Genomic DNA, 23,331 nt, shown 5'->3' with positions numbered 1-23,331 from the left:
TGCTGCCTTGAAATGTTTGGCTATTGTGGTTAATATGGCATGAGCCCAGTAAACCGCTGTGTTTGCTTTATGTTGGTCTGGCTGACCTTACCTCCTGCAGAGCTGGCTCACTATACATTGCCCATATCTGTTTGCAGCAAATAATTGGTATCCCACCTGGCCTGCTAAAGAAATTAGACCACTGACATCACAAACAGCACCTGCTCCCCACCCAGCTGGTTCACCTGCTCGCCCAGCTGTCAATGGCACTGCACAACCAGGCTGGTCCGCCACCTGGACAAAAGATGGCCGGAGGAAGGAAAAACGCTGGGTGAAGTATGATGGCATTGGACCAGTGGATGAGTCTGGGATGCCCATTGCCTCACGATCGGTGAGTCTGTAGATGAAGCAGATGTAAATAGGATGCAAAAATCCAAGCTCTCTTCAGCATCCCCTCTCCTCTGCTATGTACTTTAAGTACTTAAGTCTGTAGCCAAGCTGATTTGAGCTCATGGTCTCTTGAGGCTTCTTTTGGAAAACTGGGCTGGTTCTGCAATTAAGTGAGAACCTCTTAAGAATGGTTATCTGAATGCTGTATCAAAGGGAACAATGTGGGAGGTTGGCCTGAAGTCGAGAGTGTTCCCAGTGGCCTCCATGAGCTTGTTTGCAACAAAAGCAACAACAAATCTCCCCCGTTGCCAAAAAATATGAAAAGAAAGCACATTGGCCCAGCTCAGATGGCGTGTGTGGTTTAGTACAAAGCATAGTTTGCAAACTGACTTAGGAATGTGTTCTCCTTCTTCCATTTTCTACCCTTCTCCACTGGAGCTCTAGCCTGCTCTTTCCTTGTCAGCCTAACCATGGATGAAGCTTGGTGTCTGCACTGATGCTGCTAACCATGGCTAACATGAACTAATATTCCCATCATAGCTTGGATTTGAGCGCATATGCAGATACGCAACATGAAATCATAGATAAAGGCCAACAAGGAAAAAGAAGGGAATCTGCACCACAGGGAGGGGGAGGAGGAAGTGGGAGGCATTGCAGTATAGAGCTGAACTGAAATTTCTCAGAATAAAACTTTATTTTTCTCATCCTCCTGAAAAAAGATCACTTTGCAGAATATTCTCCAAATATTTTCCACTATTTTTGTGGTTAGCACCATTCTCCCATCCTATCCCCAATGCCCTAGAATGACGCTAGCTGTGAGATATTGTGGAGGAGGTTGCAAAATGATGGCTAGGCTGACAACTGAGATACTTAGGAAAAGAAGAAGAAACTGTGCTCCCTTCACTGCTTATAGTGAGTCTTCACAGCTTCAAAACGGTCGGAGAATGTATCTTCTCCCTAGACAAATTTGGGGAAATGATCCCCATAGATTCCTGCCCATAGTTCCTTCCTGCCCAGCACTTCAACCCTGTCTTACACCCCCACCCACCCCTTCAATTCTCTTTTGCAGCTGTTAGTGAGTTTGCATATCTGGTTTCTGTTGCAGAGTGTGGATAGTCCTCGGGACTGGTATCGGAGCATGTTCCAGCAGATCCACAGCAAGCTTCCTGGTACAGTTTGTCAGGCATCACATTAATCTAGTCCCTAAAATTGTATCAATGATCCTTGAGAAACTATCGTCAGCATGTGATCTATCCAATGAGACATGCTCTCTACAGGTATTGAGCATCCCCTAGTGGTTCAAATCTCATTTTCTAGGCTGCCAATAGCTCCTTGTTGTAGTGAAATAGTGCAACTCTGGCCAGTAAGAAGTCTTATCCTGAACACAGCTGGTGGCTTTCAGCAAGCTCAACCTCAGGCTTCAAACTATGGGCTCCAGGAGAAAATGTTCCTCTCTCTTGTGGGAGGTGGGACTTTTGGTTTGTTTTTATTCTTCTTTTTATTATGTATTTTGTGTTTTTTATATCGTAATTTTATGTTGTGAACCACCCTAAGATCTGTGGATGGAGGTCGGTATATAATAATAATAATAATAATAATAATAGGTAACAGCTGCATTTTATATATTAAAATGGAGGGACTGGTAAAGGCTAGGGCTGGGTGAATCTGACAATTTTGGCTTCTCTCAGCTTCTCATTTTTTCAATTTTAAATTCAGTTCTTCACATTTCCACATTAGATTACATTTTTTAAAGTCCTCATTAAAATTCATGAGCATTTTCATCCAAATTTCAACTAATACACAAATTTTTGTATGCAATTTTGTTTCACTCACACATTTTTTGCAAAGCAATTTTCTCCAATACAGTGCATTTTTGTATGTTATTTTCCCAAATATATGCATTTCTACAAAACACATTATCCAGTGTATGCATTTCAGTGCTCATTGGATTGTTGTTGTTGTTGTTGTTTAGTCGTTTAGTCGTGTCCGACTCTTCGTGACCCCCTGGACCAGAGCACGCCAGGCACCTCTGTCCTCCACTACCTTCCGCAGTTTGGTCAAACTCATGCTGGTAACCTCGAAAACACTATCCAACCATCTCGTCCTCTGTCGCCCCCTTCTCCTTGTGCCCTCCATCTCAGCTTCACGATCTGTCCTTCCAGTGAGCACTCAGGTCTGATTTCCTTAAGAATGGATGCATTTGATCTTCTTGCCGTCCATGGGACTCTCAAGAGTCTTCTCCAGCACCATAATTCAAAAGCATCAATTCTTCGGCGATCAGCCTTCTTGATGGTCCAGCTCTCACTTCCATACATCACTACTGGGAAGACCATGGCTTTAACTATACGGACCTTTGTTGGCAAGGTGACATCTCTACTTCTCAAGATGCTGTCTAGGCCTGTCATTGCTTTTCTCCCAAGAAGCAGGCGTCTTTTAATTTCGTGGCTGCTGTCACCATCTGCAGTGATCATGGAGCCCAAGAAAGTAAAATCTCTCACTGCCTCCATTTCTTCCCCTTCTATTTGCCAGGAGGTGATGGGACCAGTTGCCATGATCTCCGTTTTTTTGATGTTGAGCTTCAGACCATATTTTGCGCTCTCCTCTTTTACCCTCATTAAAAGGTTCTTTAATTCCTCCTCACTTTCTGCCATCAAGGTTGTGTCATCTGCATATCTGAGGTTGTTGATATTTCTTCCGGCAATCTTAATTCCAGCTTGGGATTCATCCAGCCCAGCCTTTCGCTCATTGGATTAATGCACTGCAAAATTCAGAGAAACATCAATGTCAAAGGATGGCTATGTTTCAGTTCTTGTGTTGTTTTGGAATGTGCGGAGTCGATTGCTTCACCTTCAATTGCAAACGGAACCAAATGTCTTCCATCCCTAGTTACCCCTCGCTTCCTTGTCCCAGGTGCAGCCTGAAACCTGAATGGCACCTACCAAATTCTAATCCTATTAAGTCTGCAATCTCCTCTTTCACTCAATTCTAAGAGTGTGAATAAATGCACACTTTGTGTCTCTAACATCAAGCCAGCTTCTGACTACCAGTTTTGAAGAACTGTAAAGCTTCTCACTATTCTGTCACAATTTGGTTGGTCCTAGTGAAGATATGGCTCAACTGTGGATTATTGCAGTTTTTCTTACGGAGGAATGTGTCTTCCTTTTTGTAGAGATAATGTTGTGCGACCCTACAGGGTTCTTGAGAGCCAGGCTAAAGGGTACTAAACAGTCATAGGGATTTCCCACCACCCCAGGTATATTAATGCTGTGTGAGCAGAGGCCATCGGTTGGTCAGTTTCTTTGCCCATGATCCAAGTCAATGGCCTTTGCCAAGTGGTGGAGGAGGAGGCACAGCGCAGACCGCCCACATTTCCCTTTGAACCGCTCTGTGTTCACTGGCCTGTAAATGGCTCCCCAGGGTCCAAAGTCCTTTGCCACATGCCATGCACTTGACGAGCAGTCTTTCCTTCCTCCACTTCCTGTTAGGTGTTCAACACGCTCCATTCTGAGCAGAGACCTCACTTGGGTGCCCTTTGGCCTCTCGGTGTGTACGGGGCTGGAATCAGCACCTGCTATCCTTGAGCAGGTGCCTGGACCCCTCCCCTCCCCTTATTTTTATTTCTTTCTTGGCCTGGCCTTCTGAGCAGCACAAAACAGATGGACCCAGCAACGCTTTTGTTTTGCCACACTGCCCCTAATCTAGAGCTGTGGGGCATGGTGGGAAATCACAAGAAGGGATGGGGAGAAATTTGGTTTGGTTTGCCTTTGAATGAAAGCCAACTAACTCACACCAGGTAAATGATACATGAACCGCAATGCAGGTTTCCTTCAAAATTTGTACTTTTCAGCAGTTCTCCCACCAAATAATGTATAGAAAAATGCATATATTAGGGGAAAGCACTAAAATGCTAGCAAATTTTCATGAGGACTTTTAAAATAAAAATCCACAAAGTGATGCAGAAATGTGGAGAATTGAACTTAAGGTTGGGAAAATGAGAAATGGAGAGAAACTGAGACTGGCAGGTTTGTCCATCCCTAGCCAAGAGAATGGCATTGCCAGCACAGCTAGGTGATCATGGCAGGGAAAGAGGCTCGCTAGAGACCCTTAGGCCAGCTCAAACCTGGAACTGGTTCTATCTAAAAATCTCCCTTTCCTTTCAGAATCAGAACTGGACTGGGACTTCTCCTACAACTCTAGAGGTAGGAATTGGTTTCTGCTTCTGATTGTGCAACTTAGATGTCATGTTTGGCAATGGCCAAGTAATTTTACACTGACAGATGATTCCCAAATAGTGTCAGGAACAACCATAGGCTTGTGTGGGAGTCTGTGTTTGGGGGGGGGGGGGACCCAAACGCAGAAGGCTGTGTGTGTGTGTGTGTGTGTGTGTGTGTGTGTGTGTGTGAAGTTATTGGTCAGGAAGTGGTACAAAGGAAAAACAGAAAGCTGTGGGTGTATCTTGGGGCCATTCTCATGGTCATTCCATATCAAGTGATCCAACTTTTTTACCTCATGTCATCCAATTTTCTTAATATTTTGTATACTTGTTGAATGATCAAAACTAAGTTTAAATCTAAAATCACCTTATCCCATTTTTGAGTTATGAGGGTTTGAAATTTAAAAAATATATATGATAATTTTGGCCTTGCCAGACTATACAAAAACCTTTAAGGCTCATCCCAGGATTGAGATATGTCAAAACTAAAAACACCAATCTCTTCAGAATTTCATGGGCTTTAATATGATATGTCACATGATGGCCACACTTAAAATTTTAAATTTAAGTTACAAAATTTATAATTTTAAAAAGTGTTAAAAACATTAACGATAAAAAGATTCCAAACAATGTATTGGTTATTTAATATTTCTAAGAGCAATCTGCAAATTTTCATCTTGGGATCTCAATGGGATCATATTAAAAAAATATTTTGTACTTACATGTCTCCTTTATTGGAGACATTTACCTAATTGGAGACGTTTACCTAATTAGGGTAAACGAGTCTTCATAATATCAGTTGCTACAGGCATTTCTTTAAAAAGTTATTCAGTTAAAAGGTGTCTTAAAAGCTAGTCAGGCTTTTCTTTTTAAAATGTGTGCCAAAGCAGACTGATAGCTTGCTGTCTTCTAGATAATATGGACTCCAGTTCCCAGCAGCCAGAGCCAGCAGAGCCAATAGTCAGGAATGATAGGAGCTGGTGGCCGCTTGCCCAGAGAGTGTGGGGCGCATGGGGTTTCTGAGAAGAAGCCTAACAGGAGAATCACAGCTGTCCCTTGAAGAAGCCTGTCTGCTCCAGGGAGCTCTCATTTTGTCCTTCTCAGATCACAGGCTTCCGGGGCTCATGCAGAAAAGCCAACCAGCGGCCCTGGCATCAAGCAGCCCTGGCTTCAGGCATCGGCAGAATGGCTTAGACTGGTAAGTGCAGCCCTGAGGGAGAGGCCTGCGTGCGGAACCTGTATTCCGTCAACTGGGGGCGAGGAACTTCAGAGGCCAAATGAGCCCCCCAGGCCTCTCTGCTTGGGCAGTGTGACCCCTTGGAAGATTCCCCAGAAGGGAATATAGCTCTTGGACTGGAAAAGATTCCTCACCCTTGAAGTAAAGGACCACATCCTCCCGCACACACAGCAGGCTGCTGGATTAGAGACAGGTTGCTCTTGTCACACAGCCCTAAACTAATAACTTGCAGAGGCCTTTTGAAATTAAGGCAGAGGCTACAGGTTGCCCAGCATTGCCTTAGGGTAGACCCTTGGTTTCCAGCCCATGTGCTGTGGCCCCTGGGGGGGGCGTGAGGAACATTCAGGAGAGCCCAGAGGGCCGTCCTGTCATGAACTTGCAGCCCATATTTTCCTGCATTCATTCTCTCTCTCTCTCTCTCTCTCTCTCTCTCTCTCTCTCTCTCTCTCACACACACACACACACACACACACACACACACACACATATATTCAGGGGAACCAGCAGCTTTAACTTCCCTAAATAAAACAACGGCAATGGGAATACTTTTGCATGACTGTTTATCTTCTTAAAATCCCCCCCCCCCGCAAACAAAAATCCTCCCCGGCTTCAGTAACCTCCACCTTAGACCCATCAAGGGAGACAAAGGGATGCATCTTCCTAGGATTAATCTACAATACAGGCTTAAAACAAGTTGTAATTCTATGCGTATTTTCTCAGAAGCAAGTCCCACTTCTCCCTAGAAGCTGTGCATATGTTAGCAGCCCTAACATCCATTCGCTTTCTCAGGGGACCTGGGTGTTATAGTTCCCTGGGGGGAGAGCTAAGGATCCTCTTTCTCAGCTGTCTCACTATAGTTCCCAGGAGGTTGGGGCATAAACTGTGACCGTCCAACTATTATAAAACAGGGAATATGTGCATGTATGCTGAGAGCATTAAAAATGAAAGTAAGTTGCTTACACAGCCACCTGGTTTTTTGGTGGGTTGGGAGGCAGTGTGCTGTGGATGTGGCCAATGAGGGAAGGGGAAGATTTGTAAACTTAAGGGGCAAGCTGTGCCTCCTGCAGTTGCATTTTGTAACTTGGGGATAGTTAGCCTCACTGTGACTTAGGAAGTAGGAGTGCCATACTAGACATTATGTGAAATAAACAATAGCCGTCACAGGGTGTGTGAGAGCAGGAAGGAAGACTACAGCCTGATTTAAAAGCACACATGTAAGCTGCTATTGATGCCAATTGCAACTACTCTCTCAGGTCAAACTGCAGATCTGGGCAGGAGGTTTTTTTTGTCAGGACCACAGTGTGGGAGGAACTGGTTGACTCCCCACCTCTGGGTGCTGTGGTCTCAATCCTGATTGGTGGGCAGTGGCTGCTCTTAAAACAAACAGGTGAAATGGCAAGCACACATTTTGCTTCTTTAGTTTCTGAAAGGTTCTGTAAAGGATAACACACCCATCTGAATCTATGTGTGTTCCAGTGCCCAGCTGTGCACTGGGGGGAGCTGTGGAGCACACCAGCAGAAAGTGGATTTTGGAATTCTGCTTGGCAGAACAATTGGCTGCTAGACCAAGTGGTGTAGATGGGTCCTTGATATCTTGACTTGATGACTTATCACTTGAGCACCAGCAGCTGAATGCAGGAGCTTCCTCCACTCAGACCGTTGGTTCTGAGATGAGGTCAGGTGGTCAGAGGTGTAGCTGCTGCGGGAAAAGTTTTGTCACCCCCCTCCCCATCGACGGCTTGGGGTAGGCTTGGGGTTGCCAGGGGTTATGGGCACCCTGGGACTTCCTTTGGGCTCTGCTATATATTTAGTCAGCCTCGATCATGGCGCCTCCAGGCACTTTGCTCCCTGGCACGCAAGGGATCCCTCAGGACTCCTTTCTGCACTGTCCTGTTTCCCTGCCACCAAAAGCACGTGTGGCCGCGGAGCTCTCACCGCCTCCTGCCGGGCTTGGTTAACGCGGCTCTGTCCGTGCCTCCTTGCTCTCCTTCTGCGAGGTGCGTGAGAGGAGGGTGGTGGAGCCAGCCTTAGCGGCCCGATGGAGGCTAAATCGGGAGGTGGACAGCAGCTAACTTCAGGAAGTGGCAGCAGCAGCGGGCATCACTGGGCTGCAGGTCGGAGAGGCTTATCTTTGGCGCTTGGCTCCTGGGCAGGCCTCTTCTCGAGTGCAAGGAAGGCCAGCGTGGCGCCTGCCCAACCTCCCGCTTGCCCGCCTGTTTGCAACGGCGAGGGCTGCCTCCAGGCCCCGGTGCTCGGTCGGGCCACAGGTCCAGCGCTCCCGTTCCCAGTGTGGTTGAGGCCGCTGGGGGGCTCTGGGTTGCCTTTTCGGTCCTTGCGCTGGGCACCCCTGGCTCCCCTCTGGTCGCGGCGGTTGTGGCAGGTGGTTTTACGGCTCAGGGATCGGCTAGGCAGTGCAGCTGGTGCTGGCTGCCCTTGAGCTTTGCACCACTGTGCGCCCGCCATTTTGCCTCGCTAGAAGTCCTCAGGATTCACCCTTTCTGGGGTTCCGAACAGGCAGGCAAAATGAGGCGGGGGGAGGGTCTTATTGTTTGTTTACCTCCTTGCGTCTGGCCCCTGGCGGGTCATCCTTCTTTCCCAGTGGCACGTGTGCACATTTTAAATAACATTATTTTTTTCAACAACAACAAAAAGTGTTGTGAGCCCCCCGCTTTTGAAAACATATTTTTGCCAATTTTTCACTCCCCTTAGAGATGTCACCCGGGGCAGCCTGCACTCACCACACCCCCCTTCCTCCGCCACTGCAGGTGGTACAGAAGTGCGCTCTGCAGTGGTTTCATGGCCATTTTGCAACATTTGCTTTGCAACAGTCCCGTGATTTTGCCATGTGTGTGCAAAGGACACCCCCTGAGATAAAGGCATAGGGGGCAGAGGAAGCAGGGCCAGCCCTGTCATTAGGCAGAGTGAGGCAGCTGCCTCAGGCAGCAGATGATGGGAGTCTCAGGTTCAGTCCCCAGCATTTCCAAGAAGGGCTGGGAATGTCCCTTGCTTGAAAGCTTGACCAGCCCCTTCCGGTCAGTGTAGACAATACTGAAGCAGATGGTCTGACTTAGTAGGAAGCACCTTCCTATGTTCCAGTCCAGGGCACAACACAGCTATCCATGGCAGCAGCCCCTGCTGAAATGTGTCTTGCCTGCCTTTGAAGACTTGGGGGGGATAGTCACAGGTGCAAGAAGTGGAGGAGCTCACAGCCCCTTTGAGATTCTGTTCTCTTTCTCTTGCAGGAGAAATTGGGAAGCAGCTGATGCTGCAGCCATGGAGCCCAAGAGCATTTTTGACTATGAACCTGGGAAGTCATCCATCCTCGATTATCCCAGCTCGGTATGCAAGCCTCCCTGGATTTAGTTGTGCCTGGATTTAGTTGTGACTGAACTAGCAGTAGACCCAGATTGTGTCTGGACTGGATCACATATTGTCCGGCAGCTGTCTGAAGGACAAGACTGCATTGCTCTGCACATTTCCTGGCGTGTCAACCCCACTAAACTCCGTGAGGCACGTTGTTCACATGTAGTGTCACACTGCACAACTCTTTCTGCTCATATTTGAAAGCAAGGATGTGGAACAATGGTTGCAACATATGGAGAATAACTTAATGAAGCTGGAAATCCCAGCCATTCGCCCCCTCCTCCCCCTTCTCCACAGTCCTCATTCAGACCAAGGGGGGGGGGTGTCCTGCTTGAGGATTCCCTCCACTACAGCAGCCTCTTTACTGATGCTTTGATTTGCCCTTTGCAGCCTTCGAAGCCCCTCACAGCACAAGGCCGCCCCCCCTCCCCGCCCATTGAGGTGAGTATTCTGCAGTGCCGAGGGTGAGGCATGCGTAGCAAGACCTGGGATCCAGCCAAGCCTATGCTATGCACTTCCTTGGGGGCAGGGGGAAGCTAGCGTGGAGACTCATTGAGCCAGGAGGAGGGGATGGGGCTGTGCTTGAGATCCTCCCTGCTGGCTTCTCCCAAGGCGGCTGGGGAGCAGCTGTGTTTACTGGCTTCCATGGAGTAGGATTCTTTGTTATTTCCTCTCCCCCTTCCTCTGCCTTCAAGATGGTCCTCCGCACTGCAGATGCACTGCCAAGATCTGCATGCTGTGGATGGGGAAGAATGCTCTAGGTCATGATTCAGAGCAGGTCCCCAAATAGGTCTCACAGAACCAGGTGCACCTTTTGTGCTCTAGTCAGGGTCATGCACACACCACACTAAAATATTTAAAATCTGCATCCAGACCATTCAAATTCCACATAAAGAAATACTCATTTCTGCGACAGGTGTGAATTGTGCGAATGAAACAGGTGAGGATTATTTCAGTTTTACATAATGTATCCTGCATTATGCCAGTTCTGCATATTTTTTCCTGGTTTAGCGGCATGTGGGAGGGAGGCAGGAATCATAGAATAGAATCATAGAGTTGGAATAGACCACAAGGGCCATCGAGTCCAACCCCCTGCCAAGCAGGAAACACCATCAGAGGACTCCTGACATATGGTTGTCAAGCCTCTGCTTAAAGACCTCCAAAGAAGGAGACTCCACCACACTCCTTGGCAGCAAATTCCACTGTCGAACAGCTCTTACTGTCAGGAAAAGGAAGCTTTCAGGTAATGCAGCAGGGCAACCCACAAGTAGCCTCCAGCCTCTAGAACTTCCAAAGCTACACCTGGAGCCATAAGGGCTTGAAACTTTGTTTTGAATTTTAAAAATGATATTTCCAAGAAGCCAAATCTTGCATCCAGTATTACATTCTGCACTCTTGTTGAATCACGCGTATATGTGGTTCTAGTTATAGTACCTCATTACCTTTGCCATTATGACATTATAGTTCCCTTTCACTGCAATGTGTGTCCGCCCCTGCTGCTGCTGCTGCCAGAAATCAAGGCCATCCTCGCTTTGGGTGTAATATTTAAGCTACCCATCTCGTTGCCTTTGCAATCACCCTAAATTGCCACCCTATAACTCTTGTTCTGACTTGCCTGCAACGAAGTGGTTAATAGCTGCTTGAGGCCTGATTGGCGCCTCCACATTAAGAAGCGACTTCCAGAGGAGCAGCTGTGTTAGTCTTGCAGCAAAAACAACAGAGTTTTGTGGGACCTGTAAAGAGCAATAGGATTACTGTGGCATACCTTTTTAGGGACTGGAGTCCACTTCAGCAGGTGTGTGATGCAAGTTTCCACAACAGTGAAAAAACTTTCAGGCACATAAAATGCACAGCAGCAGCCCAGCCATATCAAATTCAAGTTAAAGCATACTAGCTTTCTATGTGCAGGATTCCTCCCCCACCTGCAGGCTAAATCAAGCCACGGATTTACCCTTTTGGTGAAAAACGAGAGCTCTTTGCCCATAGCTGTCTGTCCATCTCTGTGTGGTGTTCTTAAGACTACACAGAAGGTTGCTCCATTGAACTCAGTAGGACTTCTTCTATGCATGCAGTATCTGGTGGCTTAAGGAGCCACTTCAACATGGCAGTGTCTGCCTCCTGGAGCAACAGACGTCTCCCTGCTGCGAACCTTGTTTCCCAGGCATTTCTGTGCAAGTGGCCCCATCACTGCCTCCTCATGCTTCTCTCTTGACTCTCATGTAGCTCATTTGCTGTGGCCACTGCAGGCTTCTGCCTACAGCCCCCCCCCCCACAGCCTATTTCTGCCCTCTTTCAGGAGTTACTGGAGAGGGAGCTGCAGCAGCTGAGTGAAGAGCTGGACAAGGACATCAGGGCCATTGAGCTTTCCCTCAAGGTAACTCTTGCCTCGCTGCCCTTGCTTTCTGTGGCTACTGCTTCTTCCCTCTGCAGGGATGGCATGGCTGCCTAAATGCCGCCTTAGAATGCTGGGCACTCTTCTTCACCATCCTTGTGCCATTTGGGTTTACTCAGGCAGGTAAGCCGAGGGCTGGAACCTTAAAATCTTAAGGATAAGACTAATCCCTAGTTCATTGGATAGAGGGGTGGTACTGGAACGATTAAGACTAATCACATTTCAGACTTAATTTAAACTAATGAAATGGTTCACTTCTCTTGCATTAGCAAATCAACATAATGTCTAAAATAATAAATGCTTTGCCAATCATTCCTGACTGTTTTCAATGTACAGTATCAATCTATTTTTGTTGCTATTCCCACCCAGTGTAGGAAAAGAAACAAGCTTGCAGTGTTAACCCACCTAATTCATGCTATGAAGAAGCCAGGGTTTGTGGCTTTTTGGGTTTATTGTGGAAAAGCTGAATGCTATTGCATGTGCCCCAACTGCTTCTGCTTCAACTTTCCCCTGGTGCAAGCAGAAGAAACACATCAGGAAGATTTGCGCTCCTGTTATGTCTAAACCAGGAATTGCAGTTTGTTGCTTCCTGATGTGCTACAGTAAGCAAGCAACAAACCATGGTTTAAGGTTGGCTTGACTCTGCAGGTAAGTTTCTGTAGAACTGTAGCCTTAAAAGCACTGTGCTCATTTAACCCACAGCGCCACCGCTCACAGTAAACCATGATAAACCAGAAACTCCCAGTTTATCCTTTAGCCTTTCCCATCAGTGTGATTGACTCTGCAGGTAAGTTTCTGTAGAATTGTAGCCTCAAAAGCGCTGTGCTCATTTGAAATTTTATTTACAGCACAACTCTGTGCATGTTCATGTGAAAGTCTGAGTGTGCGCAACAGAGTGTGCTTCCAGGACTGCAACTCCAGCCTTGCAGGTGTAATGGATCAGCCTTCCTCTGCTGGCTTCCTCTTCAGAGGTTATGTACTAGTACTGCAACTCCCATCAGCCCCAGTCAACAGGCTGACCTGACTGGGGTGATGGGAGTTGTAGTTTCGAGCAGGTTGCAATATGCCACTGAAAAGCATTTTATAGGACACCTCTCTGAGAAAGGGGAGCCGCTGGATGGCAGCCTGCCCTGCCCTGCGCTTCTGCTGACTCCCGGACCAGCTGGCAAAGAAGCGAATCCACAACAAAAGCAGCTTAAAGCATAATAGGAACAAGTCTGGGAGCGGGTGGCTTCGCTAGTCACCCTTGTCGTTTCGTAACCGCGAATTCTACCTGAGGAGAAGCGACTGGCGGGGGCTCCCCGGTCCTGGCGGCGGACCTGCTGGCCTTTAGGACCCGCCCGGCTCCCGCCCGCCCGCCGCCCGCCCCGCCCGCGGCCAGCAAGTTGGCGGCGGAGTCTCTTCCGCGCGGGACGCGGCCAGGGCCGCCTCTCCCCGCCCGCCCGCTGCTCAGCGCCGCGCTCTCTCCCGTCTCTCCGCAGGGCTCCTCCCGGGCCGCGTCGTCCGGCTGCGCCGCCGCCGCTGCTGCTCCGGCCTCGGCTGCTGCCCGCCGGTGAGTAGGGGCGCGGGGGGGGGGGCAGAGGCGCGGCCGCCTCGCGAGGAGTGGCGTCACCCCAGAAGCATCTGGGCCGGATCCGCGGGGGGGGGGGAGGGAGGAGCAGCATTTGGGCATTAAGGCCGGGGGGGGGGCAGCTCCCTCCCTCCCTCTCTCTCTCGCCGAAGCTCTTTGGAGCGCGTGTACTCCTCCAGGTCTCCAAAAGGCTTTCCAGCGCAGGACCCACTCTGAACCCGAACCTGCACCGGGGACCGAGTTCTTAAACTGCTCCTGCCGGGACTGGAGCGTGAGGCTCTTGGTCTCCGGGTGGTGGGCAAGAGATTCCTGCATTGCAGGGGGTTGGACTAGATGACCTTCGTGGTTCCTTCCCACGCTAAAATTCTCCAATTCTGTGACTCACCTTGGATCAGGGCTGCCCCCCATCCCGGGGTCCCAGCCTACCCACCGAAGACCCCTGGCGTAGTATTAGGGCGGGCAGCACAGCTTTGTGGCGTGAACTTTCAGTAGGGACCTTGCAGTCTTTGCCCAATGAAGCCCCTGTGATTAGGAGCAGAGTACAAACAGCAGTTCATTGGGTGACAGCCCTGAAGTGTTTGGCGCTCTCAGACTGGGCTTGCCATACCTGCTCTTCAGGCAGTCTTGCTTCCCTTCCTTTGAAATGTGGCAAGCAGCCCCTCCAGCTCCTTCCCTTGATTGGAGCTCTGGATTCCTGCCCCTGGTGGCTACCAGCCAGGTAGAAGACGCTGCCCCACCTGAGCATCCCAGAGGCAACCGGCTCAGTGTTAGTAAAAGCAAAGCAGCATTTAGTGGAAATGACCGCTCTTTATTTTATCTGATCCAACAAGACTTTTGTCTGAATCTATTCCTGTTGCGCATATCCTGCCCCACAAGGAAAACAAGAAAGATAAGCGTGGGGTCATTTGCAAAGAGGAACCGTTCCCTGGAGCAGAAGAAGGTGCTTTATAGCAAGTAATGTTGCTTACTGACAGCCGCTCTCTGGCATTTCCGGCAGGGAATCCCAGCCCTGTCTGCACCTGGGACCTTCTGCATGCCAAGCAGGTGCTCTGATCGCTGTGCTACAGCTCTCCTTCAAGCGGCAGGCCTGTCTGGGATTGTGGGCGGACTGTGCACTGAACATGCCAGTTTCTAATTTGTGGAGTTTGTCTTACGCAGCTGAATGTATCCTGTTCCATCCTCCATAATGGTAGGGCTGGCCCTGGGAGCTCCCACCACCCACATTACGGAGTAGCCAGCACTGCCGTTACTCTTAAAATTCAAGGTTCAGTACCCCAACGCATGTGCAAGAGATTTAATGATCACCATGAGGGAAACTTCTAGCTTCTGCCAAGTGGTCCTGTGACCCGTCTGCCCCATTGCACAGTCATCTGATGAGTTTGGATGAGAAGATGCTTCAGATTTGCTGAGAGTGACCCAATATATTTCTGGTCAGAAACCCAGATGACACTTAATAAGGGGCATGATTCGCCAGCTCTCCTGCAAACGTTGCATTGAAATTAATGAGGGCACTTTCTGATGGGATGTTGCTCTTCTCTCTGCCTTTCTCAATGGCATTTATCACCCTAAAACCTTATTGGGAAAACAGACAAAAGAATTTATTCCCAGCTCCAATCCACTTTGCCTTGCAGGCCCTACCATACTCTAGAACAGGCTTCCTCAACCTCGGCCCTCCAGAAGTTTTGAGACTACACTTCCCATCATCCCTGACCACTGGTCCTGCTAGCTAGGGATCATGGGAGTTGTAGGCCAAAAACATCTGGAGGGCTGAGGAAGCCTGTTCTAGGGACTATTGTTGTTTGTTGGTGTTATTTTCTTGTTCTTCCAATGCTTCTGCTAGACTTGCATTTAAAGGATGTTTTGTATAGGATTGGTAACCTTGCTGCAGAGATAACTGATGCTGTTGAATTACAGTTTCCCTCATCCCTGGATTATTGGCCCTGCTGGCTGGGACTGAGAGCAGGAGGGCACCGTGTTGTCTACCCCTGCCTTGTTGTGTTGTTTCCTTTTTAAAAAAACAAAAATATAATATGTAATGTGGTCAGAGCACATCACATACACTATCTCAGTCATTATTATGACGACCCCATAAATAGATCAGTGTTACCCTCTACTACAGAGATGGAGGTTAAGGAAATTGTTTGCCTTGTTCACAAATTCATGGCTGAGAGAGTTCAAATGTTTAATAGCTTACTCTGTTAACCACTCTGCTTTTGTTGTTCAGCAATGGCAATTTCATGGCTTTAGGCATTTCAATATATGCAGAAAAGCAAGAAAACAAACACTCCAAGTCCCTCTAGAAATGGGTGTACCTGCATTCCTGATCATGTGCGCTGGGGGGGGGGGGTGTGTCGTGAGTCTCTTTGGGTCTCTTGTACCCAAAGCAGATGGTGAGATGGATCTCCTGCTTATTTATTTAACAGCAGCCCCAGGAGGAGGAGGGAATGGCTTCAAATCAAAGCCATGGTGCTGAGGGAATCAATGGGGAAGGGACCCTTTCTCTTCTTCCTTCCCCCCAACAGAAATCCCCACTGAGCCAAAAGTGCTGTTTGCCCAACAGAGAGTCTGCATAGTTACCCTCTGGGCAGCTTCCAAGGCAGTAGTTCAGTGTGGGTGAATTGGCACAGGGAAAGGAGTGGCTCCACCTGCGGCTGCCTTTAGATAAAGACACAGCCTGCTCTCAGGTCTCCCACCCCACATCTCCAGTGGGGCCCTCAGCCTAGTTCCTCGCATTTCCCCCTCCCACCACCCCCTGCTCACTTTGCCTGCAAAGGGGTTCTGCCCCTTTAAATACTAAAAACCGCTAAAGTTAAACTTCAGCAAAATAGCTGCTGCCTGCCAGTTTCTTGTTGCCGCCTCAGTGCTTCCTGTTGAGCTTGGCCTCTGCTTGCCAAGACAGCTCCAGGGGCCCTGGGCTGGGAGAAGGATTACAGGCAGCCCCACCAGCCCCACCGGGAAATGGGGAGGGACAGGGCTGGAAAGGACCTGGAGCTCCAGGCCTCTTGCTGCCTCTGACCTGCTTCTAAACGGACTTCACACAGTGCAGAGGTAGACCAGGGATCCCCTCCCACAAGAGCAGCCATGGCCACCCACCGGGATGGCTTCAACAGAGGATGGGGCTGTCAGTGGCTTGTAGCCACAGGGACAGTGTTCTGAATGCCCCTTGCTAGGAATCACAGGTGGGGCGAGGGCTGCTACCCTGGGGTCCGGCTTGCAAGTTTCCCATAGATCACACAGTGCTGGACTTGGGTGTTTATTTTGATCCAGCAGGGCTCCTTTTAGGTCCTTAATTGCTGGTTCTTTGGTTGCCATCTTGTTTTTCTTCAGTTCTTACAGGGCAATCTTTGCCAACCTGGTACCCTCCAGATGTTTTAGGCCAGGCATAGGCAAACTCAGCCCTCCAGATGTTTTGGGACTACAACTCCCATGATCCCTAGCTAGCAGGACCAGTGATCAGGGATGATGGGAATTGTAGTCTCAAAACATCTGGAGGGCCGAGGTTGAGGAAGCCTGGGTTGGCCAAAGCTGATATAGGACATGTTTCTCCTGTTTGAAAGAGCTGTGATGAAATCACAGGCGTGGGGCGATTCTGGCCAGATTCTGTGTGTGGAATATGCAGAGAGAGAGCAGGGCATCAGTGAGCCAGTTTGTATCTCGGTGTTGGGGGTGTAGGAAATGAGGCTGATTTGGACCGTTGTGCTTTATGTGGCAAGGCAGGGCTTCTGTAAAAAAATAGTTTTGTGAATTCATTCAGAATATTAGATCTATAGTAATTGATCCCCCCCCCCATTTGCTGTCTTCCCCAATTAAAATCTCCCCTCTCCCTTCCAGCTGTTCTGTGCCCCACAAGATAGCTATAAGTTTTCCTCTATGGAAAATAAGCAACTTGCAAGCTCATTTAAAGTACTGGAGAAAATATTAGAGATCCGGCTACGTCTTAAATGTGAAGTGTTCATTAGCTGTGCAAACTAGCATTTCATCCCGATATCGTTAATCTTCTAAGGCGGGTATCTCATGCTGCTGCACCTTTCTCTTCTGGCCCTGAGCGATGGGTGGAGAGGCCCAGTTGACATTTGAGCTTGAAATAGAGAATAGCAACATATGCTTACACACCACACTTTTTATTGTGAGCTGTTGATATTCCAAGGAGATAAGTTACAATATATTTTAAATCATTTCTGGCCAATTTGAAAATTAGTGTAGAGTTTGAGCTGGTGTTTGAACTCAAGTTTGTTGAATCACGAATTTGCATGCCAAATTAATATTAATTTGCTCTGATTCAAAGATTATTGGCTGCAGCAGAGTATAGGGGAGAAATCCCCATACTCTCATCTGCCCAACAGATGGCTGATTGGGTTGAGAGATCACAGAAGGTGGATCAAGTTTGCAAGGTTGCTTGAGTTCAAAATGTGAGAGAAATGCTGTGCTAAGCATGAGAACAGAATGATTTGTCCAAGAGCCTCAGCTGAAGATCTCCCGGGTCCATTTCCAACATCCCCATTTGCTCAGCCATGCGCTCTCTCTCACTGTACCTCCATTTTTTCCAACCCAGCAGCCCTCTGCCTGACCGCAGCGCCTATCCTTCCACAGGACAAAGCCTCTCTGTGGCTCAGGGCCACTTACCAGCCAGCCCTAGAATGGAGAAAGGAAGCCCAGGCGTTGCCAGGAATAACTGGAGCAGCTCTCCACCCAGGAATGGTATGGCTCCGAATTTGCATGTGCTCCTTATGGGAACTAGCGAAACTTCAAAGAGACTTACGGAAGTTCTTCTGATGGTGGAGATGTTCTTGTTCGCTTGGAAAACGCAGGTGTACCTTCCTAAGGGATGCTCTGGCTCCTAAAGCAGGATGCTTATTGTCCAGATCAGAGCAGCCGTTGTCATCGTAAGTGGGGGAATCTGTGAGAGCTAAAGCCCCTCTCTGAGTATGGAATTGTGGGCATTGGGTGCACTCTGTATGTTTTGCACACAACAAGCGCTGTGCAGGTGCGCCCTTATTGCTGTGCCATTGATGGAGGAACTGAGGTGGTTCAAGCGTTGTGGCAGGGGGAACATATACTCCATGTCAGAATGTAAGTAGGAACTGCATCCTTGAAAGCTTCCCATATTCAACAACTCCCTGCAGCTGGAAAGGTAGCATATCAAGGAGAAGGCTCATCTAGAACCCTCCTTTCAGATATGCTGGATTTCTACATGTAGGGAAATTTGGTTTTTAAAAAACCTTAGACACCCACATCTTACTATCTTCATTATGAAGTGGTTGGTCCTAAGAGAACTATCTGAGCCGCATGCCCTCTCACAAATGTTTGAATCTGCTCAGAGATGTATATGTGGGAAGTGATCTACCTAAATATGTAACAGAACTAAGAGTAATACCAATTCCTCCTTTTTTCCACCATGATGCCCAACCCACCCACTCACCAAGGCCTGGCTTGCTAATAAGATGCACCCAAGTCTACAAACATTTGGTTTGAAATCCTTAGTTTGTGTTGGAAATGTATCTTAGTTATGGCTGATGGCCAGCTGTTCTACTGCCCAGGGCCAGATTCATACTGAGAGGAATGTGAAGCTTTAGCTTGCCCAGTAGCCTTTCTCTTTAACCCTGAGTGTATGCAGACTAGATTTGGTGATTCAGTCGTGAAGGCAAAACACTCTGCACATGCCTAGAGGTACTCATCTCTAGCTATCCCACAGCTGCTTGCCATGTTCTGAGGCCTAACCTTGAATTTTGACTTCCAGAAGTGTGCTATGGTTCAAGTTAAGTTCCGCCTTTTCTTCTGACTTTGACCACCACAGTCCTCTGAATATATGTGGGCATCCCTTTGTGGGGAACACTGTTATCCAGCTGTTGTCTCATTCTTTTCACACAGATCCTCTGAGACTTGTTGGGATAAGCCCCTTTCTTGATTCTTCAGAAATTGTCCTGGATAGTCCCCCAAAGAGAGATGAGAAGAAGGTGAGATGTGGCTTCCACCCGAGAGGAGATGGATGATGGGTTTTGTTTACACAACTGGACTGGGTTTATCATTGGACATCTTTGCACTAGACATAAATTCATTTAGCACATATTCCATCTCCTAGGAAGCCCTGCGGGGTGTAGTTCTGTGAGAGCCTCTCAGACGCTGTAGCTGATAATCTTCTCCATGCTACAATCAATTCCCAAGATTTCTTGCTGGAAACTTTGACCATTGGAACTGTTATAATACAGTGGTACCTCGGGTTACATACGCTTCAGGTTACAGACTCCGCTAACCCAGAAATAGTACCTCGGGTTAAGAACTCTGCTTCAGGATGAGAACAGAAATCGCGTGGCCCCATTAGCTAAAGTGGTGCTTCAGGTTAAGAACAGTTTCAGGTTAACAACGGACCTCCGGAATGAATTAAGTACTTTACCTGAGGTACCACTGTACTATTAGGAAATTGTAATGTATATATAGCTACTTTTATGGTCCAATTTTCCCTCAAACCAGGCTAAATTTCTTAAACATAATGAGCTGTGCCCAGTGTTCTCTGTACAACAGCTGCACTAGCACAACAAAGTTATCAGCAACCTCCTTATTCTGTTGGTGCAAAATATTTTGCCAGGGGAACAAGCATACCTCTAAGTGACTTGTAATGTAGTGCCAAAGTGGATACAACCACTTAAAATATTCTTAAATATCTTAAAATGTTAGCTTCTATGTCATCTTAGTGTAAATTGTTAAACATCGTCATCATTATTATTATTACATTTTATATCCTGCCCTTCATCCACAGATCTCTGGGCAGTTCACAATATAAAAATACAGAATAGAAGGACAAAATAAATAGTTAATATAAAAACAAAACAGAACTTTGTTTTCCTTGTAGCATATTCTGCTGCTCTGAGCAACGGGCCATATTCGTACAAATGGTTGGTTTGGGCCAGCAAATTATTAATCTGCTGCAACTTCTGTTCTTCTCCCACTAAGAGCAAAATTGAATTGATGAGGGACGAATGCTGCAGGCTTTACTTTAAAAAGGCTTATGCACCGCAGTGTTGTGGGGCTTTTTGGCAATTGCCAGTTTAGGACTAGTCCAGCTGTCCACCCTTTCTATAAGTGAGGCACAATGGAAGAGAATCCGGGAATCTTTTGCAGGAATTTGGTCAGGACAAATCCTCTCTAGCTGGGAATGTTTGCATGCTCTTAAAGAGAAATGAAGGGTGTAGAAGTGCATGAATTAAACCCCTACAAAGAGTGCCTAAATGTGTTTTTTTCTCATCCATGTGAGCCTCGTTTCGTTTTTACTCCAAGGGTTGCCTGTGGCTTAGTGAGTCTTGTTCACTTCTGGCACTTGTGATTCAGGCCAGAGATTTTCAATGCCATTATTCACTTGGTTTTGTGTTGTGCTGGCAAGATGCCCAGGTTCCCTTTTAAAACCTGATGGCTTTGAATTGCATCTTTTAACTCCATGTCTCCTTTTAAATAGTTTTCTCCTCTTTCCAGATGAAAGCTGCTCGGCTCAAATTTGACTTCCAGGCAGAGTCGCCAAAGTGAGTCGCAATACTGGTAACCTTTTGGCATTCACACAATGCTTGGGTCACTTGGCATCCTCATTACGATTTTTAGTCATCTTTGTTAATTAATGCAGCACCATTTGCATCAGAGTTGGGGAACCTGTGGCCCTTCTGATGTTCTTGACCATTTGCTGTGCTGGCTGGGTTGATGGTCCAAAAACCTATGGGAAGCCACCAGTTCCCCAGCCTTGCTCTGCTAGCAAAGAAAGTCAGGGCTCTGCCCTGGGAAACCTGACACCAAAAGACAACAGAAGAGAGGCAAAAGGAAGGGCGGAAAGGCTGAGGCAAACAATGAACATGATCAGGTGCAGTTTCATGTTCTTAGGCTTTTGTTTCTTACACTCCCTAAGGCTTAATTTCAGGTGGGAATAAATTTAAGTCAAAGGGTTTATGAGAAAAGTGGGATCTGAGGACAGATTTGAAGTGGGAGAGAGAAGTGGTGTTGTGAGCTGCAAAGGGCGGGTGTGCTGTTTCACGAGTTCACCTCCTGATCCGTATCCTCTCTCTGTAAAGAGTTGGTGTCAGCAACTCGAAGAGGAGGCAATTTGTCCAATTGAAATGAGCAGCTTTAAGGAGAGAATATTCCTAATGGAGGTCCATGATGCATCTCTGACAGTGGGACTTTGCCATTTGATTTTTCAGGGAACTGACTTTGCAGAAGGGTGACATTGTCTACATTCACAAGGAAGTGGATAGAAACTGGCTGGAAGGAGAACACCATGGCAGGGTGGGCATTTTCCCTACCAACTATGTGGAGGTAAGTATACCTTGCTATTCCAGGAGAAGGCTTCATTTGATAAACTGAATACATTTTTGTTCAGTATGTAGAAGAGAAGGGAGATAGCAGATTTTTTTTTAGCAATCTGGACCTCCATCTGCTTTTAGATTCAGGCAAGATTAGTGGTAGTGGGAGAGGGTCTCATTTTCGGCAAAAATATCCTCTATTTTTGTTTCGGTCCCATTATTTTGCTAATAATAATAATAATATAATATAATACCCCAGGTAGCTAAACTCAAGGGTTGATCAAGTCTAGGATCACTAACAAGAGTTCCAGTGTTCTGGGTATTAACATCGCACTATCAGTGCATAAGGTGGTTTATAGAGTAACACAACCAAATGCCAGGTCCCTGCCCCAAGCAGCTTACAGCCTAAATTCAAGCAGCTCTGGCAGGGGGAGGAGGGCAACAAAGGGAGGGAGATTCAATGTTAACAAGGGACAAAGTGAACCACTGCTGCTCTGAATACTGCTCATCCCTCTCGTCTGTGTTGTCTGGCAGTGACTCCAGTGTGGCCGTGGGAGTCTTTCCCGGCTGGATCTGGAGATACTTGGAGGATTGAACCTTTTGGGTGCAATGCATGGGCTCTGGCATGCAGCAGCCGTCTCTTGAGTTGGGCAATGAGGACTAAGGGGTTAAGCCAAGAGCTTCGAAATAGTGGAGGGTTTGCGCTAAGCTTAGAAGGAAGGAAGAGAGGTGGCCCCCTGTAGCATCCTGCAAGAAGTGGATATATAAAAAGAAAAATAACAGGCAGAGTGTTTCAAAGCAAAGGAACAATGTTTTCATACAGGACACAGATAATCTGTAGAATTCAACTGCCATGTGTACCTTTTTGAAGGCCACTATTAATATAAACTAACAAACATTCGGGGGGGGGGGAGGACAGCGAGTACTAGAGTGGGGCACAGAGTATTCCCACCCCCTAGTGGGGTGGGGTGAAGCTTGGGCCCCACACAGTGTTGGGGAAGAGAGAGTCTTTGTTTCCACAGTAATTGTATCTTCAGATGCACCACTTAATTTTCCTTTAGGTGGTAGCCATTCACTCCTATGGAGAAAGCATCTGAGCAGTCATGTGCTTCAACCTGCTTCTGGGGCTCCTAGAATTTGGGAAGGAGGACCTGGTTTTGCTCCTTACACAGCACACTTGCCAGTATTAGCCTTTTCTGTTTTGACTCACTAAATGTAAGCCATTGAGGGGGTCTGTGATCTATTCCTTGTTCTGATGTTAAGTCCAGTGATGGAAGACTTGGAATTCACTTATTTGCATGTGTTTGGGAAGCCAAAGTCATCCCACACATCTGTTATGGCACACAAATATGGGGATCTCTTCAAAAAATGAATCTGGAAAAACCCTAGAATAAATATCTTGTGCCATTTCTGAGCTCCCCCAAGGCAACTGAGTCTTTCATTCTCGGTTTGTTCAGTGGAGGCCAGCGTGCATCTCCTTGCCCTTATACATTGACTAAAAATTTAAAAAGGGGATTTGGCCCATTTTAGTACTTTCTACTTTCAATGAGATGTTGAGTCTTAGCCATTCCATTGGAATCAGGAAATGCTACTAGTTATTGATAAGTATGGCCTTTCTTTGGACAGTCTGAGTTCATTAGACTTTGAGATAGCATCTCACCACATGAAATCTCATATTTTAAAGCATGATTTTTGTGCTGATTGCACTTCTGCCTGTCTGTCCAAATGTGCCCCTTCAGATTCCTTGCCCCTACTTTGCAACCTGCATTGCAGATATCCTATTTATAGCCCTGGGGCTCCAGTCTGTGCCGTAGCTGAAGAACGCTATAGCCCCGTCCCCTAGGAGGAGGTCGTGTGCCTGAGGATTTGCACTCACTACTCGCTGGTTTGCCCAACCCACGAGGACTT

The 23,331-nt window shown here is 47.5% G+C and overlaps 1 protein-coding gene across 1 annotated transcript; it reads left to right on the top strand.

The window, feature by feature from the left end:
- Window positions 1–215: 215 nt before the first annotated feature.
- LOC144326587 (vinexin-like) lies at window positions 216–23,170 on the top strand (the record flags this gene model as incomplete). Its single annotated transcript, XM_077923065.1, has 13 exons — window positions 216–370; window positions 1,475–1,538; window positions 4,530–4,568; window positions 5,687–5,780; window positions 9,062–9,158; window positions 9,573–9,623; window positions 11,479–11,556; window positions 13,056–13,126; window positions 17,697–17,842; window positions 19,013–19,098; window positions 20,609–20,655; window positions 21,322–21,436; window positions 22,485–23,170. Coding segments are annotated over 13 exons (1,079 nt in total), but the record flags the coding sequence as incomplete, so codon positions are not given.
- Between the last annotated feature and the right edge of the window lie 161 nt (window positions 23,171–23,331).

Source organism: Podarcis muralis, unplaced genomic scaffold, assembly GCF_964188315.1.
Source record: "Podarcis muralis unplaced genomic scaffold, rPodMur119.hap1.1 HAP1_SCAFFOLD_194, whole genome shotgun sequence".
Taxonomy (NCBI): Eukaryota; Metazoa; Chordata; class Lepidosauria; order Squamata; family Lacertidae; genus Podarcis; species Podarcis muralis.
Note: the sequence above shows the minus strand (reverse complement) of the source record. Positions and strands in the feature narration are given on the sequence as shown.